General features: G+C 44.0%; 1 protein-coding gene across 1 annotated transcript; it reads right to left on the bottom strand.

The window, feature by feature from the left end:
- Positions 1-317: 317 nt before the first annotated feature.
- Positions 318-9,172, bottom strand: LOC125538171 (putative pentatricopeptide repeat-containing protein At5g37570). Its single transcript, XM_048701456.1, has 4 exons — positions 7,074-9,172; positions 2,040-2,177; positions 1,776-1,944; positions 318-901 (listed from the first exon to the last, which is right to left on the bottom strand). Exon 1 carries the CDS (start codon positions 9,127-9,129, stop codon positions 7,486-7,488), a length of 1,644 nt encoding a protein of 547 aa, XP_048557413.1. The 5' UTR covers positions 9,130-9,172; the 3' UTR covers positions 318-901; positions 1,776-1,944; positions 2,040-2,177; positions 7,074-7,485.
- Between the last annotated feature and the right edge of the window lie 7,399 nt (positions 9,173-16,571).

The following is a 16,571-nucleotide window of genomic DNA, read 5'->3' as shown; positions in this document are numbered from 1 at the left end:
TATAATCAGAAAAGACTGAAGATCACGACTTGCCAATGATCCCACTACATCGTCATACACAGATCTTTCATAAATCTGGCTATGATTGATTATGAAGAATTGGAGATGCAGGCACGATCAATGGTACACTGCAACATAGTGCCTATTCATGCTCTTAACAACCAACCGACAATGTATTTTCTAACAGACAGGTCTCAAAAACCATAATGCAAATTCATGCTCTGACTAGTAGTCAGTAAATGCGTATAATAATCATCAGAGAAGGTACACATTTCCTAGCTGGTTTAGCTCTATCTCATTTTATAAGCAATTATCTCCCCAGACATTATCCGCTGATTTACTGACTTACATATCTATCTCAGAAATTATAGTCCTACAGTAGTTATGTATGCTAGGTAGCCTACTATTAGAAAACTAGTACCACCTCCAACATTTCTCAACCATCTGATGCTGGACCACAAAACCATGTGTAGGAACTTCATATGCAGATTCAATGGCCAGAGGGCCTACAGAAGGTGATCCGTTTGATTCCATGCAGGAAAAAGTCACTTTTTTAAGACTAGGGTGAGGAGCACAAAATTAATAGGTGCCAGACATGTTTCTAACATCCTACTGCTTCTACAACCAGCTACAGTAAGATTTCCAAATGCAAGCATCCGAAAGCACATTTCGTCTAGCTCAAAGTAAACATCAATTGAGATGTGGGAAACTGCTTGAAATTCGAGTTTAGTGACCAAGGCATGGCCTTCTGGATTCTATCAAGTGATAAGATACAATTAAGCTCTCCTGGTGTATACAGTACAATTCTGTGAGCCTGACATCAAGTTAACTAACAGTTGTCCCTTTTAAAGTCTCAAGTCTCAAGCCACTAATGCAACCAGTTCCAAAACCCTCCTTAGACCTGAAACATGTGGACATTGGTATCCGTGTCACTTCTGTCTGATAACATTATGAGAAAGGGGAGAGCAGATGTGGCAGAAATGTTGAAACATGACTGAACTCTAATTATCCATGCATATTACTCAAGTGATCTCTAGAAAAATGGACCCCCGCTGTGACTACAGGACCTTGCAGGTTAAACTCTGAACATGGCAATATATCACTCAGTTGTTTACTTTGGCAACTACTCCCTCCGTTCCAAATTACTCGTCACAGAAATAGATGTATCTAGAACTAAAATACATCTAGATACATCCATACCTGCGACAAGTAATTCGGAACGGAGGGAGTACTTGCTTGGCACCTATGGTTTGGCATGGATATCACATATGATAAGTGTGTGCACTTTGCTATCAGCCATGAATGTAGTAATGGACCTAAACATGGACACGCATAACAAATTATATTAGACTAATATTCAAAACATGTGATAACAAAACTTGAATTTGACCATCCTATATTGGCATATTACTGCTGAATTTCATCTTATCAATTAAATGTATGAATGATATCCTCTTACAACTTGTTCAAATTACCCATAGCTACAATAACCGCAATGAACTGCAAGCATTAACTGCGCCTTGGTAAGACCTATATTCAGAAGTACAACATGGCAGCTCATGCAAGCATTATGAATAATTGGAACAACCGATACATATTACTCCCTCTGTAAAGAAATATAAGAGTGTTTAGATCACTACTAGAGTAGTGATCTAAACTCACTACTAGAGTAGTGATCTAAACGCTCTTATATTTCTTTACGGAGGGAGTACCAAATTCATGCACATTAATCAAGAGAAGAAATGCTTTTGTGTGTAGATCACCCATGCGCATACCGATCAGTTTAAAAGCATGTGTCACATGCTACCGAAGCAAAAAACAACTGGACATGTGCCTTGTCCTCTACATAGGTGAAGCTTGAAAGTACTTTCATATCAAATGTCCACATTTCTTATCTTGACAAGGGCCATTATTGTGAAATAGTACCCATGTCCTCCAGAGTACCTGCAAAGAACACGCACAGAAAACAATTTATCTAGGTGCAATGTTTAGCTAGAAGTCTAGCTGGATTACTGAACTCCGCAGTCAGCACATAGCACCTTAAGGAAATATAGTTGAGGCACTGATCTTCAAAAGCTTTAGTCCACAAAACTTCTGAAGAGATCCCCATTTGACAGATGCTGGGAACACTGAAGACTGAGCCCAAAGGAAGGATAGTAACAAGGTTCACTAGATTCCTTATGGAACAAAAGAAAAAACATGAGCATTTCTTCGCTTTTTTGCAAGGGAGGAAAAGGAGCATTCTTTTACTTCATGGACTATCTTGAATAAGATAATCCATAGAGAAGAAAGTAAAACGTAGCTTGAACAACAAGATAGCATTTAACACAGTGCATCTCAAATACAATTCAGTATGGACACCTAGATGGAACTAAAAAGGACCTCTTCCCCAATAAACTAGGCATCCAGTTCATGTAAGACATTAGGGCCCCCAGATAGAAGCAGATCTAAGAGAATTCTCTTAGCAAAGTATCAACGAGAGTTACCACCAGTTTACACAAAGTCCCACTGGAAGGTCACACAAGAAAACACCATCATAGCTCTAAACCGCCTAAACCTTGCCATCTAAATATTCCAAACCAAGTTGGTTTTCACAAGTGGTTTTTCACTTTTCACTGATGGGGCGCTTACACACCATCTGCACAACCATTTTCTGTTCCCATCTCTTTGTCTCTGTCCCCATCCCTGTCCTCAGCACCTACCATGGCAGGCATGCTGGTGCAAAGGCCCCGGAGGTGCCGCCTGCACAACCAGCAGCATTGACCCCTGTATGTTGTCGCCCTCGCCTCTGCTGAGTGATCCTCAGCCATGCGGGTGACACCTCATCATTCTTCACCGCCGCGCCGAGGAAGCTGCAGGCCAAAAAAGTTTGCGATTGTATGCCTCTTCCAGGAGAACACCTCAGCTTTCCACATTGCAAAACTCACCATGAAGTAGACCCCATTCCTTGGTCTCTCCCAGTGGCTCGATGTGGTGTTTCGGGTCATGGCGACGACACAGCAGAATGAGAAGCAGATGGCCGCAAAAAACACAATGGGCAGATCCATAGAGACTTCAGGTGCAGCAAAGGTACGGCACAGTTCTTGTTGTAGGAGTTGGCTGGTCGGTGCTTGGTTTGGGAATAACTTGGACCTCCTCCTTGACGAGCACTGATATGCAGACCTTTTCATCTTCTCTTTTCCTTTTTGCTGATTTTTCAGGTAATGTGTGATGATGGGGCATACAGCTGACCCAAACATCAGTGAAAACAACTTTGGGATCAGTCGAAGGGGTAAACCGGTAAAGTGAATGGTTTTTTATTATTTTATTTTATTTTGAACGTTGGCAGGAACAACAACAACAACAACAAAGCCTTTAGTCCCAAACAAGTTGGGGTAGGCTAGAGGTGAAGCCCATAAGATCTCGCGACCAACTCATGGTTCGGGCACATGGATAGCAAGATTCCACGCACCCCTGTCCATAGCTAGTTCTTTGGTGATACTCCAATCCTTCATATCTCTCTTTACAGACTCCTCCCATGTCAAATTCGGTCTACCCCGACCTCTCTTGACATTCTCCGCACGCTTTAGCCGTCCGCTCTGCACCGGAGCTTCTGGAGGCCTGCGCTGAATATGCCCAAACCATCTCAGACGATGTTGAACAAGCTTGTCTTCAATTGGTGCTACCCCAACTCGATCTCGTATATCATCATTCCGGACTCGATCCTTCCTCGTGTGGCCACACATCCATCTCAACATACGCATCTCCGCCACATTGAACATGTGGCCTTTTAGTCGGCCAACACTCAGCGCCACACAACATTGCGGGTCGAACCGCCGTCCTGTAGAACTTGCCTTTTAGCTTTTGTGGCACTCTCTTGTCACAGAGAATGCCAGAAGCTTGGCGCCGCTTCATCCATCCAGCTTTGATTTGATGGTTCACATCTTCATCAATACCCCCATCCTTCTGCAGCATTGACCCCAAATATCGAAAGGTGTCCTTCTGAGGCACCACATGCCTAGTAGTACTGAAACTGCACATCATGTACTCGGTTTTAGTTCTACTAAGCCTAAACCCTTTCAATTCCAAGGTTTGTCTCCATAACTCTAACTTCCTATTTACCCCCGTCCGACTATCGTCAACTAGCACCACATCATCCGCAAAGAGCATACACCATGGGATATCTCCTTGTAATATCCCTTGTGACCTAATCAATCACCATGGCAAAAAGATAAGGGCTCAATGTTGACCACTGGTGCAGTCCTATCTTAATCAGGAAGTCATCAGTGTCGACATCACTTGTTCGAACACTTGTCACAACATTATCGTACATGTCCTTAATGAGGGTAATGTACTTCGCTGGGACTTTGTGTTTCTCCAAGGCCCACCACATGACATTTCGCGGTATCTCATAGGCCTTCTCCAAGTCAATGAACACCATATGCAAGTCCTTCTTTTGCTCCCTGTATCTCTCCATAAGTTGTCGTACCAAGAAAATGGCTTCCATGGTCGACCTCCCAGGCATGAAACCAAACTGATTTTTGGTCACGCTTGTCATTCTTCTTAAGCGGTGCTCAATGACTCTCTCCCATAGCTTCATTGTATGGTCATCAGCTTAATTCCACGGTAATTACACAACTCTGAACATTCCCCTTGTTCTTGAAGATTGATACTAATATACTTCGTCTCCATTCTTCTGGCGTCTTGTTTGCCCGAAAAATGAGGTTGAAAAGCTTGGTTAGCCATACTATTGCTATGTCCCCGAGGCCTTTCCACACCTCAATGGGGATACAATCTGGGCCCGTCGCCTTGCATCCTTTCGTCCTTTTTAAAGCCTCCTTGACCTCAGACTCCTGGATCCGCCGCACAAAACGCACGTTGGTCTCATCGAAGGAGTCGTCCAGTTCAATGGTAGAACTCTCATTCTCCCCATTGAACAGCTTGTCAAAGTACTCCCACCATCTATGCTTAATCTCCTCGTCCTTCACCAGGAGTTGGTCTGCTCTGTCCTTGATGCATTTGACTTGGCCAACATCCCTCGTCTTCCTCTCGCGGATCTTGGCCATCTTGTAGATGTCCCTTTCGCCTTCCTTCATGCCTAGCCATTGGTGGAGGCCCTCATACGCCCGACCCCTTGCCCTCGCTTTGTGGCCTTCTTCTCTATGTTGTCTGCACTCCTATCCAGGTATAGGTGTCTGAAACAATCTTTCTTCTCCTTGATCGCCTTCTGGACATCATCATTCCACCACCAGGTATCCTTAGCTTCGCTTCTCCTTCCCTTGGACACTCCAAACTCCTCCGAGGCCACCTTACAAATGCAAGTCGCCATCTTCATCCACACATTATTCGCATCCCCTCCTTCCTCCCGAGGGCCCTCCTTAATGACCCTCTCCTTGAACGCCTGAGCTACCTCCCCCTTGAGCTTCCACCACTTCGTTCTAGTGACTTTGGCACGCTTATCCCACTGGACACGGATCCGAAAGCGGAAGTCAGCAACCACCAGCTTATGCTGAGGGACAACACTCTCTCCAGGTATCACCTTACAATCTAGGCACGCACGCCTATCTTCTCTTCTCGAGAGGATGAAATCAATCTGGCTAGAGTGTTGGCCACTAATAAAAGTCACCAGATGTGATTCTCTCTTTTTTTAAAAGAGGGTGTTAGCTACGATCATGTCATAGGCTAGAGCAAAGCTCAAGACATCTTCTCCTTCTTGATTCCTGATGCCATAGCCAAAGCCCCCATGCACCCCTTCAAAACTTGTGTTAGATGTACCCACATGGCCATTGAGGTATCCTCCTATGAAGAGCTTCTCGCCAATCGGTACACTCCTAACCATGTCCTCAAGGCCTTCCCAAAACTCCCTCTTGGTGTTCTCATTGTGGCCTACTTGCGGGGCATGCATGCTGATAACATTGAGAACTAAGTCCCCAACTACCAGCTTGACCAGGATAATCCGGTCCCCACGTCTCTTGGCGTCTACCACTCCATCCTTGAGGCTCTTGTTGATCAAGATGCCTACGCCATTTCTGTTTGCAGCCATCCCCGTGTACCACAGCTTGAAGCCGGTATCCTCCACCTCCTTCGCCTTTTGACCCCTCCATTTGGTTTCTTGGACGCAAAGGATATCAACACTTCTCCTCACCGCTGCATCAACTAGCTCCCGAAGCTTCCTTGTCAGAGACCCTACATTCCACCTACCTAAGTGAATCCTCCTAGGCTCGGCTAGCTTCCTTACCCTTCACACTCGTCGAGTCAAATGCGAAGACCCTTGCTCATTTTCCACTACATCCGGGCGCCGATGTAGCGCGCCACTAAGGATGCAACAACCCGATCCTCGCTCACTTGACACCGTATCCAGATCAAGATACAGCGCGCCACCGGGGGGGTGGCGGCCTGGCCCTTGCCCATTTGACACCACACCCGGGTTCCGATGTGGCGCGTCGCTGAGAGGGTTACGCCCCAACGAAAATCTTTTGGGTTTCATCTCCATAAGAGTGGTTGGGTTTTTACGTTGGCTCGCCAAGCCTATCACAACCCTCCTCCTTTTACCCGAGCTTGGGACCGGCTATGTTGAGACAACATAGAACTGCCAAATTCATTGATCAGAAAGAGGTATTACAAGAACACCCCCAAAGGAGGAATGCACCACATAAAGGCGAGTGCTAATGGTTTTTGATATTTAAAGGGTGTTCTGGGAGCTGGAGCCGGGAGTTAATAAAAAAGACTCAAGCAAAGCTAGGAGTTAAAAGATAGAGAATCCATACATGTACATTGTGTGGGAAAAAGGGAACCTTTCATGTTTCTAAACATCACGGAAAAACATAATAACGTATGCAGGTACATTGTACAAAAGTATGTGCATAAGAAACAAAAGTGAAATATATGTCCATTTTACATTCACGAGTTCGTTATACCTGAAATGTTCTGTTTTTGTGAAACAAGGTTGGATGATTTCAGTTCAACAGAGATTATAGCTTTCACCAACATTGCAATCACAGCTATAGCGGCGCTACCTTGTATGCTAAAAGCTCACAAACTGAATAGGTAGTAAAGAAAGATTAAGGAATGACTCGGTGAGAAAGAGCACTCACATGGCATCATCTCATCGGCAATGGCAGCAGTAGATGAAATCTCACCAGCAATCACATTATCCTCTGGTTCTTAACACGAGGTAATGTCAGCATATAACTAGAAGCACTATGCAGAAGTGAACAGTTCACCTCAGATGGCTTGATGACTCTTATTAACCCAAGACAGGTTGTAAACTAACATGTTTTCTATGTCAAAAAGCAGCAGCCTTCTACCATAAACATCCAAACTTGGGTGCAAATCATTAGTTTCTGATGATTCCGTAATCATCATGAGTTGACAATGCAAAGCACACATATTGTCTTTTTTCCACATTCAGCAGAAGTCTACTACTCTACTCAACATTCCAATAAGGTCAGCAAAGCTAAGGCAAGATAAATAGTAAATACATCAATAGTCTCAACAAATGCCTTACTATAGAACAACGGTTCGACCTGCTATTTTTGTTAACCCTTTTCCAGTCATTTCAGCTCTAACTTCAGAAACATCGGCCCATCTGTCAATGTTAGCATAAATGTTTGACAGGGTTACATAATTTCCAGCATTATCTGGTTCAATTTCAAAAAGCTTCTTTGCTGCAACTTTTCCAAGCTCAATATCACCGTGGAGTATGCATCCACGCAACAATGCACCCCATGATCCCGGATGAGGTTTTCCTGGCATTGACTTAATAAGCTCATATGCATCTCTCACCATCCCAGAACGCCCGAGAAGACTGACAAGGCAAGCATAGTGATCGCCAGATGGCATAATCAAATACTCATTCTTCATCATTGCAAAGTACCTTTTCCCTTCTTCTACTAGGCCAGCATGATTGCAAGCTGTCAAAACAACTGTAAACACAGCATTATCTGGGGAGAGGCCCTCCAAGAGCATCCTAGTGAAAAGCTCAACAGCCTTGTTAGCTGAACCATGGAGGCAATGACCTTGCATCATCGAACAGTATGAGAACACATCTCGAACTGGCATGGACTCAAATAAAACAGTAGCCCTCTCCATGTTCCCACACTTTGCATTCATATTTATGAGACCAGCCAACACATGGGCATTGTTCATATCTATGGAATAAGTCGTGATGTAACCTTCAATCCATTTTGCCAACATGATGTTACCCAGTTGGGAGCACGCTGTCATCAGAGCAACAATAACAAGCTCGTCTGGGCATATGCCTTTCTCACGGAACTCCTTAAAAACCCTTAAAGCCTCTCCAGGATAACCATTCTGTGCATAGCCTGATATCATCGCTGACCATGAGAACACATCCCGGTCATGTAACTTATCGAACAACATTTTGGCAACTTGCATATTTCCTGCCTTTGCATACCCACCGATCAACGATGTGTGCGCTGCAGCAGTTCTTTGGGGCATTTCTTCGAACAGCCTCCTTGCACTCTCCAGGTCCCCGCACTTCACGTACCCACCAACCATGGCGTTCCAATGAACCACGTTCCTGTGTGGCATTCGGTCAAAAATCTCCCGGGAAGACACGATGTCACCACAGTCGACGTAGACCATGATAATGGCAGTCCAGGAAACCTCGCTGGGAATGACCATTGAGTCGAAAAGCATCCGGGATGCGCCAGCAGAGCTGCAGCTTCCGTAGAACTGGATGAGCGCTGTGCGGACGAAGAGGTCGGCATCCAGGCCGAGGCGTATGGCTGCAGCGTGCAAAGCGGAGCCAGTGGGTTTGCAGGGTACGCGGGAGCACGCGCGGAGGAGGGAAGGGAAAGAGAATGCGTCGGGGCAGGCGGTGCGGCGGACGATATTGAACTGCGCAAGCGCAGCGTGGAGCGGGGAATGGCGAGAGTGTGAGGCGAGGACGGCGTTGCGGAGGCTGAGCGGGACGGCGTGGGAAGGGAGAGCCGAGAGGAAGGAGTCGGCGACGGAGGGGGAGGCGAGCGAGTCGCAGGCCGCGGTGAAGCGCGCGAGGAGGGCGTGGTGGTTGTGGAGGCCAAGGCGAACGATACGGGCGTGGAGCTGGGCGAGGCAGCGAAGAGTACGGCAGCGGCCGAGGAGGGTCGCGACCGGAGGGGATGGGCGGCCGGCGGCGGGGGTCATGCGGCTGCGGCGGCGAGTGGAGAGGCCGGTAATGGCATTTGAAGCTGCGTTTGGGGCCTGGGTGTGCCTTTTTTCGGCTCGCGTCACATTGGTGGGTTCGGTTTGCAGCCTGGGCTCGCCTGCATGGTAAATGGACGGGCCCAAGAAAAGTAGCTGCTTCATTCGCTTCCTTTAGATCACTCGTTTGTTTCGATTATTTTTATATACATTTATTTATTATTTATTACCCCTAAAAAATTATTATTTATATTCCTAAATATATAAAAATATTCATAATTATATTCCTAAAAGGACCCGATAACGCCCCAACATTATTTTTTGACCATGGCCAATCAAAAGTTTTCGATGAAAATTTTAGTGGCGCGATGATGGCAAGTTTAGTTGGCCAGTATGGCAAATCCGTGCTTGGTGCATTTTTGTCAGGAAATTGTCATGTGTGTCAACTAAACTTATCATCCTTGCGTCACTAAAATTGTCATCAAAAATATTTAATTTGCCATGGTAATAAAACAAACGTTAGGGATTAAAAAAATTTATGCAGTGTTAAAAAGATATTCGTGTAAATTTTAAAGAATGCTGATGGCATTCAAAAAAGTACGCTAAAAATTTCACACATTTTTTAAACGTTTTTCACATTAAAAAATACAATGTAAACAAATGTTCACATAATTCAAAAAGTATTTCATACTATTAAATAAAACGTAGGTGACATTTAAAAATGTAAAATAAAATTGAAAAGAAATATGTTCATGACATTTTTTAGAAATTTTTATACAATCTATACCAATATAAAAAGACTCAAAGGGGCAGATCCAAACCATCTTGACCATCAAATCATGTTATCTAGCAGTTCAAATCGCTCCAATGTTGAGTATCAAACACGTTTAATGCTCTAATTACCCACCACTGTCATTGGTTATAAACACGTTTTGACTCAACGCTATCCCATGAAATCTGCCATGTAATTAATATCATATCATTCCCGCGAAAAAAATAATTGATATCTTACCAAATACCAATGTGCAACAGATATATCTTACCTAATATAACGTGCAACTAATATCATATCTAATATAAACGTGCATTGCACGTACATTATTACTAGTGTAAAGAAAATGTTCACATAATTTAAAGAAAACATTTTGTGCCAGGCAGAAAAATGTTAAGTGTTTATAAACAATGTTTATGATATATACGAAAAATGTAAAAAGTGAATGAAAAAATCAAAAATGTGTTAGAAAAACAAAGAAAACCGATGGTAAATACAACAGCCTCTTGTTGGGCTGGCCCAGAAAGTGATTTACTATATGGACAACCATGTTGTTGTCAGTCTTGTCTCAAAAAAATGTTGTTGTCAGTCACGAAAAGGAATGAAAAGAAGATTGCAGAGAAGGAGTTCAATAGGATGGGAAAGATTAGTAGGGTCGAGTCCGATGATGAATCAAGGGATGCTAGAACAGTTTTGGATAATGCAGGAAAATGACGAGTGCGGTGGAAGTTTGTCAGGAAACTACTCTGTCTCCTGTGACCATTATGTGCCGGAAGAAAAACAAATCCTTGATAGTGTTGCTGTAAATTCAAAGAACTTGTTCGAGACTCTGAACAGAGGGAATTACCAGCACAAATATCATATTGCTTACTGATGATCTTTTCAGCCACCTTTACATGTTCGAAACAAAAGCACACATTACAATGATCAAGACAGGAAGGTATTCTATACAGAGAAGTTTTTTAAGCGGAAGAGCATCAATGAAGTACACGCTGACAAGCACAGGCTGCATGATGCGACGGCTATGTACAAGGTACTAGACCAAGGAGAAATGAGTATTGTGAAGGAGTATGTTAGGAAATTACGGAAGCTATGTAAGACGATAGGAAAGAGTGCGGCGTTTACGCGCACTGACGAAAAAAAATCAAAACAAATACTAGAAAAATACAAAAAAAATTGGGTGGTAGATAATTTGATGCGTGAGGTTCGCTACAAATTTCAACTCATTTGGACATTTGAGAAGCTCTCTGCAAAAAAAGACAAAATCAGGGTATGTAAAAAAGTTTACTGTTCACACACTGTTTTGACCTGATTTGTCTTTTTTGCCGAGAGCTGCTTAGATATTCAAATGATTGAAATTTTGAGCGGACCTCATGCATCAAATTATCTATCACACAAAAAATGGATTTGTTTAAATTTTTTTAGTTTTTTTTTTGAATTTTTTTCTAATCGGGAGCATATGAGCCTGGGCACCGATTTGGATTTTCAGATAGGAAAACGAGCCTTTGTGGAGAAGAAGGAATATGTTATGGACTTTGTTCAGAAGCCAGCCTGCTATGTCAATGATTTCAAACCAAGGCTACATAATAGTTGGCGGAATGCAGTAGGGTGCAAGATCTGTGGACCGAATGTGAATTGGGTGTAAGTAAAAGGAAAATGCTAACAAGGAAGAAGGCAGAACGGAAGGTGGTTAACTTTGTTGGGCGGCGGCAGCGCTCATAGCGCCGTTCCCTTCTTGAAGGCGCCGCTTTGAAAACCTTGGGGTTGGGCGGTGCTTGCGGGTGGTGGGCGACAGCGGTGGTGCAGTCCTATCCTAGCATAGATCTACATCTGTTGCTTGGAGATGGACTCGTTGAAAGTGCAACTATTCCTGGGTGGTTTTGGTAATTCCTAACAACATATAGATCATTGAGCTAACATTATTTCAAGATTAATATTTCAGAAAAAGCTCAATGAATGGCATGACATGGATGAGGAAAGTGGATCCCTCAAAATTCTAAGGACAAAAAGTTTGGCTCAACCTTCAAGATCAAGACTCTACATTTTATATTTTAGTGATCCAAGATCACATTGAGTCTATAGGAAAAGCCAATACTATTAAGGAGGGATGAGGTGTTGCTTAATGGCTTGCTTGCTCAAAGTGCTTAGTGATATACTCCAAAACCCTCAACTACCTTCCTACATCCACATTTGACCTAAATCAAAAGTCAAACTCGGCCCTACCGATTCTATCTATCCAGCGCCACCGAGTTTCAAATGTCATAGCCACTGCCACAAACCCTAGCAATTCGGTTTCACCGATAGGGATCTCGGTCTCACCGAGATGGGATTGTAATCTCTCTGTTTCCCTTCGTAACGTTTCGGTCTTACCGAGATGAGCGATCGGTCCCACCGAGATTGCAATGTAAACTCTCTGTTTCCCTTTTGTAACATTTCGGTCTCACCGAGATGAGCGAATCGGTCCCACCGAGTTTACCTGACCAACTCTCTGGTTAGCTTATTACCAAAATCGGTCCCACCGAGTTTGTGTAATCAGTCACATCGAGATTACGTTATGCCCTAACCCTAACCATATCGGTCCTACCGAGTTGCATCTCAGTCCCACCGAAAATCCCAACGGTCACTAGGTTTGTTGAATCGGTCCGACCGAGTTTAACCATTCGGTCCCATCGAGTTTGGCAAATTGTGTGTAACGGTTAGATTCTGTGTGGAGGCTATATATACCCCTCCACCCACTCTTCATTCGTGGAGAGAGCCATCAGAACATACCTACACTTCCAATACACATTTTCTGAGAGAGAACCACCTACACTTGTGTTGAGGTCAAGATATTCCATTCCAACCATATGAATCTTGATCTCTAGCCTTCCCCAAGTTGCTTTCCACTCAAATATTCTTTCCACCAAATCCAAATCCTGTGAGAGAGAGTTGAGTGTTGGGGAGACTATCATTTGAAGCACAAGAGCAAGGAGTTCATAATCAACACACCATTTGTTACTTCTTGGAGAGTGGTGTCTCCTAGATTGGCTAGGTGTCACTTGGGAGCCTCCGACAAGATTGTGGAGTTGAACCAAGGAGTTTGTAAGGGCAAGGAGATCGCCTACTTCGTGAAGATCTACCGCTAGTGAGGCAAGTCCTTCGTGGGCGACGGCCGTGATGGAATAGACAAGGTTGCTTCTTCATGGACCCTTCGTGGGTGGAGCCCTCCGTGGACTCGCGCAACCTTGCCCTCCATGGGTTGAAGTCTCCGTCAACGTGGATGTATGATAGCACCACATATCGGGACCACGACAAAAACATCCGTGTCTCCAATTGCGTTTGAATCCTCTAAACCCTTCCCTTTACATTCTTGCAAGTTGCATGCTTTACTTTCCGTTGCTCATATACTCTTTTGCATGCTTGCTTGAATTGTGTGAAGATTGCTTGACTTGTGCTAAGATAGCTAAAATCTGTCAAGAACTAAAATTGGGAAAAGGCTAGATTTTTATTTGGTCAAGTAGTCTAATCACCCCACCCCCCTCTAAACATACTTTCGATCCTAGACTCATGTTCGTGGAGGTCGACGTTTGGCGTCGTGGTGGCATCGATGGCGGAGGACCTGCCAAGGCACGCGTAGGTGGAGGTCGTCGTTTGGCGTCGTGATGACGTCGATGGCGGAGGACCTGCCAAGGTTGACACCTCAATCTGCTCTGAAGATGAACCAGTGGAAGATGGCGGCGATGACACATGTGAGTGCGCCGGACCGGTTTGTGCCCCGGCCCTAGCAGATGGTGTTGTAGAACGTAGTAATTTCAAAAATTTCCTATGTACACGCAAGATCATGGTGATGCATAGCAACGAGAGGAAAGAGTATCATCCACGTACCCTCGTTGACCCTAAGAGGAAGCGTTATGAGAACGCGATTGATGCAGTCGAACGTCTTCACGATCCGACCGATCCAAGTACCGAACGCACGGCACCTCCGAGTTCAGCACACGTTCAGCTCGATGACGTCCCACGAACTCCGACCCAGCAGAGCTTCATGAGAGAGTTCCGTCAGCACGACGGCGTGTTGACGGTGATGATGTTGCTACTGATGCAGGGTTTCGCCTAAGCACCGCTACGATATGATCGAGGTGGATTATGGTGGAGGGGGGCACCGCACATGGCTAAGGGATCAATGATCAACTTGTGTGTTCTAGGGTGCCCCCCTGCCCCCGTATATAAAGGAGCAAGGTGAGGGGGACGGCGGCCTCATAGGATGCGCCCCAAGGGGGGAATCCTACTCCTACTAGGAGTAGGTTTCCCATTTCCTAGTCCAACTAGGAGGGGAAGGAAAGAGGAGTAGGGGAGAAGGAAAGAGGGGGTCGGCCCCCAAAGCCCTAAACCAATTCGGTTTGGGCCCGAGGGGCGCACCCCACACTTCCTTGCTGCCCTCTCTTTCCTCTAAGGCCCATGAAGGCCCATTGACCTCTCCGGCGAATTCCCGTAACTTTCCGGTACTCCGAAAAATACTCGAATCACTCGGAATCTTTTCGATGTCCGAATATAGTCGTCCAATATATCGATCTTTATGTCTCGACCATTTTGAGACTCCTCATCATGTCCCTGATCTCATCCGGGACTCCGAACTACCTTCGGTACATCAAAACACATAAACTCATAATACCGATCATCATCGAACTTTAAGCGTGCGGACCCTACGGGTTCGAGAACTATGTAGACATGAACGAGACACGTCTCCGGTCAATAACCAATAGCGGAACCTGGATGCTCATATTGGCTCCCATATATTCTATGAAGATCTTTATTGGTCAAACCGCATAACAACATACGTTGTTCCCTTTGTCATCCGTATGTTACTTGTCCGAGATTCGATCGTCGGTATGTCAATACCTAGTTCAATCTCGTTACCGGCAGGTCTCTTTACTCGTTCCATAATACATCATCCTGCAACTAACTCATTAGTTACAATGTTTGCAAGGCTTATAGTGATGTGCATTACCGAGTGGGCCTAGAGATACCTCTCCGACAATCGGAGTGACAAATCCTAATCTCGATATACGCCAACTCAACAAGTACCTTCGGAGACACCTGTAGAGCACCTTTATAATCACCCAGTTACGTTGTGACGTTTGGTAGCACACAAAGTGTTCCTCCGGTAAACGGGAGTTGCATAATCTCATAGTCATAGGAACATGTATAAGTCATGAAGAGAGCAATAGCAACATACTAAACAATCAAGTGCTAAGCTAACGGAATGGGTCAAGTCAATCACATCATTCTCCTAATGATGTGATCCCATTAATCAAATGACAACTCATGTCTATGGTTAGGAAACTTAACCATCTTTGATTAATGAGCTAGTCAAGTAGAGGCATACTAGTGACATTATGTTTGTCTATGTATTCACACATGTATTATGATTCCGGTTAATACAATTCTAGCATGAATAATAAACATTTATCATGAAATAAGGAAAAAAATAATAACTTTATTATTGCCTCTAGGGCATATTTCCTTCAGTCTCCCACTTGCACTAGAGTCAATAATCTAGTTCACATCGCCATGTGATTTAACACCAATAGTTCACATCACCATGTGATTAACACCCATAGTTCACATCGTCATGTGACCAACACCCAAAGGGTTTACTAGAGTCAATAATCTAGTTCACATCGCTATGTGATTAACACCCAAAGAGTACTAAGGTGTGATCATGTTTTGCTTGTGAGAGAAGTTTAGTCTACGGGTCTGCCACATTCAGATCCGTATGTATTTTGCAAATTTCCATGTCAACAATGCTCTGCATGGAGCTACTCTAGCTAATTGCTCCCACTTTCAAAATGTATCCAGATTGAGACTTAGAGTCATCTGGATCAGTGTCAAAATTTGCATCGATGTAACCCTTTACGACGAACCTTTTGTCACCTCCATAATCGAGAAACATATCCTTATTCCACTAAGGATAATTTTGACCGTTGTTAGTGATCTATTCCTAGATCACTATTGTACTCCCTTGCTAAACTCAGTGTAGGGTATACAATACATCTGGTACACAGCTTGGCATACTTTATAGAAACTATGGCTGAGGCATAGGGAATGACTTTCATTCTCTTTCTATCTTCTGCCATGGTCGGGCTTTGAGTCTTACTCAATTTCACACCTTGTAACACAGGTAAGAACTCTTTCTTTGACTGTTCCATTTTGAACTACAAAATCTTGTCAAGGTATGTACTCATTGAAAAAACTTATCAAGCGTCCTGATCTATCTCTATAGATCTTGATGCTCAATATGTAAGTAGCTTCACCGAGGTCTTTATTTGAAAAACTCCTTTCAAATACTCCTTTATGCTTTCCAGAAAATTCTACATTATTTTCGATCAACAATATGTCATTCACATATATTTATCAGAAATGATGTAGTGCTCCCACTCACTTTCTTGTAAATACAGGCTTCACCACAAGTCTGTAAAAAACTATATGCTTTGATCAACTCATCAAAGCGTAGGTTCCAACTCTGAGATGCTTGCACCAGTCCATAGATGGATCGCTCGAGCTTGCACATTTTGTTAGCATCTTTAGGATCGACAAAACCTTTTGGTTGCATCATATACAACTCTTCTTTAAGAAATCCATTAAGGAATGTAGTTTTGACATCCATTTGCCAGATTTTATAAAATGTGGCAATTTG

The sequence above is a fragment of the Triticum urartu genome, chromosome 2, assembly GCF_003073215.2.
Source record: "Triticum urartu cultivar G1812 chromosome 2, Tu2.1, whole genome shotgun sequence".
Taxonomy (NCBI): domain Eukaryota; kingdom Viridiplantae; phylum Streptophyta; class Magnoliopsida; order Poales; family Poaceae; genus Triticum; species Triticum urartu.
The sequence above is the reverse complement of the archived record's forward strand: the minus strand, read 5'-3'. Positions and strand labels throughout refer to the sequence as shown.

Bases quoted from the DNA above. Each gene is read 5' to 3' on its own strand.
- LOC125538171 (XM_048701456.1), bottom strand. From the start codon at position 9,129: ATGACCCCCGCCGCCGGCCGCCCATCCCCTCCGGTCGCGACCCTCCTC.